This window comes from Epinephelus moara, chromosome 1, assembly GCF_006386435.1.
Source record: "Epinephelus moara isolate mb chromosome 1, YSFRI_EMoa_1.0, whole genome shotgun sequence".
In the NCBI taxonomy this organism is placed as follows: Eukaryota; Metazoa; Chordata; class Actinopteri; order Perciformes; family Serranidae; genus Epinephelus; species Epinephelus moara.
In genome coordinates this window covers 3,165,463-3,169,882 of record NC_065506.1, presented here as the reverse complement: position 1 = coordinate 3,169,882, position 4,420 = coordinate 3,165,463, and the positions used below count along the sequence as shown (strand labels likewise).

The 4,420-nt window shown below is 39.8% G+C and overlaps 1 protein-coding gene across 1 annotated transcript in view; it reads right to left on the bottom strand.

Moving 5' to 3' along the window:
• efl1 (elongation factor like GTPase 1) overlaps positions 1–4,420 on the bottom strand; it is a 275,829-nt gene that overhangs the window by 259,395 nt on the left and 12,014 nt on the right. Inside the window, exons 2-3 of the mRNA XM_050041090.1 lie at positions 1,309–1,376; positions 1,126–1,210 (exon numbers count right to left, since the gene is read on the bottom strand). Coding sequence (XP_049897047.1) covers positions 1,126–1,210; positions 1,309–1,376 — 153 coding nt within the window. The remainder of the gene's footprint in view (positions 1–1,125; positions 1,211–1,308; positions 1,377–4,420) is intronic.

Here is a 4,420-nt window from a genome sequence, read left to right as displayed (position 1 = left end):
TCCCTTTTTGAAACGGAAAACTCAGAGTTTCCCTCATTTCAGGGTTAACAGACTCTGAGTTTTCACTAAACCTGCTTTGTGAAACAGACCCCAGGTGTGGATTAAGAGGAGTCAGCAGGTTAAGTTGTGGACAGAGTGGCAGATGACGCCACATTCCTCCAAGTTTGTGTTCTGCTTGGTATTTGATAAACTGATCATATTGTCTCTCTTTTGTTGCACTTGTGGATAATGAGCATTGTTGTTGCTGACACTAGTAAAATATATCCTGAAGTCTGTTTCATTGCCGCTGCTGTGGGCTCTGCTCTGAAGTTTCGCTGCCATGTGAGTGAAGCTTAGCCCCACATTTCTGTGGACAGGCCATGGCGCAAAGAAACAGGCAGCAGACTGACTGGCTGTGGTCACATTTATTTATGATCTGTGACAGACCTCAAGATACATTTTAGTGTGACCCCTATCAAGACCGTTTCATCACCCAGCCCTATGCTACAGATGTATCAAGTTTTGAAGGAGAGTGCCATTGACATGCTAACTGCACAAATGTCCACCAGAGCTGTTGACTGTGAACTGAATGTTCATTTCAGTACAATAAGCCTTCTCATATGTTGTTTTCGTGAATTGTGACAGTCTTGTTATATTCTCTTCACTACTCACAGTCAGCTCAGCTGCCTGTTGCACTAGACTCACCTCCAGTGGCGCATGATGTGCACTACATGCAAAACACTCTCATTACAGCCTGAAGTTAATAGGAAGGAGAGCATCTGTATTTTTGACAGTATTGAAAGTCATACTATCGGGACTTCTGAATACCCTTGTATGCCGCCCAAGCCTACTTTGACCTATTTTATATCACAAACAAAACATGTTTTTTCTGTTAAAAAAGTAACCTTATAAAGTAGGATAGAGATAGATAGCAAGTGGGCTACTCATCCACGTTTTAAGTGGTTATGTCTCTAATCTGATCTCGAGCAAACAGCTGATGGCCCTATGGTTTGTTTACATGTAGTAAGCCTAACAGAAGTGCATATTTATATATTTCATATATAAAGTGCCCCACAGTGACAGAATCCAACTGTATACGATATTTAAGTGTGGATTTTACATCAGGGCTGGCAAAAGTGGCCTTACCATGTCTGTAATGCAGAGAGATGGCACTGGACTTCATGGTTATTCCTCTGATCTGTTCATCCTCCCTGCTGTCCAGATACCTCAGCTGGTAAATGAACACACCACCATTAAACACAAATAATGACATAACATCTAAACAACATGACAGTCAAAAAGGTCATTGTAGTATATAAAGCCACTTACCTTCCCAGCCAGTCGACTTGATATGATACCATTACTTGCCACTAAGCAGTCAGCCAGAGTAGTTTTGCCTGCAAAGATGCAGACAGTTCCAAATAACTTTACTACCTTACAACACACACTTTTACCTTAACATGTTAACTGATGCCAAAACCTTTGAAATTTATTTACAAAAACAACCTTTGATTAAGCCTAAAATGTGAAGACTCTGTTTTATAACATTTTACCCATAATATCTTTGAGTTTTGGACTGTTTGAGACGTTAATGGATAACTTCAGCATTCTTCAACCTGAACCCTATTCTTCCATGTATATGTGTCTAAGATACTTATGTGAACAACAATTTTTGAAATTGGTCCACTATTTAGCAAGAGGGCAGCAGCTGGCAACAGTGCAACAGGCTGCAATGTAACCATATGTGGCAGTTGAACATTGTCACTGTTTCTCCATTAAAAGTGGTTATTTTCACCACAGAGTGAGTGTCACTTTACCTCTCACTTGATCCAGTCTGTTTGTTATTGCCTTGTTAAACAGAAGTTTCTTTTTAAAACATCATGAGATGTCACTTGTTGCAGGAAAATAACCAGAGAAGGTTACAGTAAATTTAGTTTAGAGTTATATGAAAGATTTTCAGTGTCATCGATGATTATTTACCCAATTTTAACAATGTGGATGAGGCCCCATTATTTAAGCCTGAGTATACGGATGAACAGCAGATGAGAAGGGAGAGAGAGAGACAACAGGCAGCGGAGGGTGAACAAGCTGCTGCAAGGCCATGAAGCTGGGAGACTGATAGTCCTCCAGTGGGTGCTGGGACCCTGTGCCTAAGAGGAAGAATGCCTCTGTAAGCACAGAAAGAGTGGTTCTTGTTTGTGCATTTCCGAACTGTGCCAAGAAAATGAAGAGCTACAGGGTTTATTTTAAGGAAAAGTGCTGTTCCAAGAGTGGATTTACCTGTTGCAGACGAGTGGGGGCAGGCTTATGCTATAAGCTTAAGTCAGGGTTCCTACACATTTGGAATTTCAAAATTCCATACTTTTCCAGACCCTAATTTCCAGACTTCTCAGCGTTTTTTTTTGTTTTTTTTCCAGAGAATATGCAACATCTGAGTAAACATATCATATCATATTTCACATCATAACATCATATTTAATTATTCTTAATAGGCGATTGTAACCAAGTACCATAATGGCATGCAAATAAAAACTCAGGTAAGTTCAATGTCTGGGCTGAGGCAAAAAGGTTGGGACTCTGGGTGCAAGCGATGCAGTAACGAGACGTCAGTGTTTTTTCCTTTCATGTGGCTCAGAATCACCTTCTCCCCCATGTTGGCGATGTCAAACGATTTCACACAAAGCTTGCATCTAGCTCTGTGTGTGAATTGGGAATCCTTGGCCAACCAGTATTTATATACGGTATTGTCAAACCATCCATCCAAAAACTTGCATCTACCCATTGTGAACCACGTGAAACTCGTCTTCTTGTCGAAGGTGCAGTGTTGGGAGTGAAACTTGATACCTGGAGGGCTGGAGGAGGGTCATGGGGCAGCGGACTGGACATACCACTTGTCAATCAGGTAAAAGGGGCGGTATGTTTTCTGAGACGTTTGCCCTCACACAAACTGTGCTTGGCCCAGCATAAAACACGATCCAGATTGATTAAATTATTTTTGGAAATACCTAATTTTCTATTTTAGAAAACAGTATTTTAGAACAGTGGTAATACTCTGGAAACATAAATATATTTCCATACTTTATTTTTCATTTTCCATACTTTTTAATACCTGGAAATTGATCAAATTTATTTCCATACTTTTCCATACTTTCCATACTTGCGTAGGAACCCTGTTAATTTATTATGTTGATATTGCTTAACAGTCCGTGCACCATTCGTTCATTTGAATTTCAATTAAGAATGAAAAAACAACAATGGAAAAATGTTTTATTTCATTATTTGTTTTTCAATGTCCAACAAAAAACAGATTTCGACTTCTTTTTCAAATATTTCAATTAGTGCGCAGGTCAAAAATAGAACATTTAAAAAACAGTCTTGATCCCTTTTTTTATTTTGATATTTAATCTCTCTCATTTCTGTGCCCCGGAAGTTATTCAGCCTAACGCGTTCTTAATTTACTGTCTGATACTGATAGTAGGCTGTTGTTTATTATGGCTGCCTTGGAGTCCCAAGGATTATGCGCTTGTTGCCGTGACGTAAAACATAACTTTGACTCTGTGACATCACCATTGCTTTCGAAAGCTCTGGTAGATCTGCAGTGATTCGATTCACAGCTTCCAATTGGAATTTCTCAGTCCACCTTAAATGTCACATAACACCTGTAGTTGGCGGTATTCAGTCATTTTCAAGCTCATGAATTTTCAATTCATGAACTGAACAATTGAACAAATACAGGGAAAATTAATGAGAATGATCAGTAGAGTGCAGTTGTCCTAAATTTCGAGCATTTTAACTGTAGCATATTTTTCTTATTGTCCTTACTCATGGTAAACTGCTTTTCAGTCTTGCTATTTCTGCCTATTTGCTGTGGTCTTGTTTGCTCTGTATTAAAAACTCTTAAGAAACTACTGTAATACTCCAGTATGACAGGAGATGTCAAAGGTTATCATTATCCTGAGTTTTATTCATTTTACTGTAGTATTTTTTCTTAATGATCTCAATGTTAATCTCATACGGATTACATCCGTTTTTAAAGGGTTAAAGGGTTAAAGGGTTTTTTGGGGAGTTTTTCCTTATCCGCTGTGAGGGTCCAAAGGAAAGAGGGATGTTGTATGCTGTAAAGCCCTATGAGGCAAATTGTGATTTGTGATATTGGGCTTTATAAATAAAATTGATTGATTGACTGATTGATTAAATTGTGGACAGAGTGGCAGATGACGCAACATTCCTCCAAGTTTGTGTTCTGCTTGGTATTTGATAAACTGATCATATTGGCCTCTAGTTTCCCGGCGTGGCGCAGGGTGGCGAACCCCGCGCTGAGCTAGTTTCGAGCAGCGCAACCCGAGATGCGCTCAGTTTGGTAGTTTGGCAGACCGAGGTGCGCTGAGATGGGTGTGGCGGCGCAGCAGGGGGAGGTGTCGACAGATCCAGCTTGGCGCAG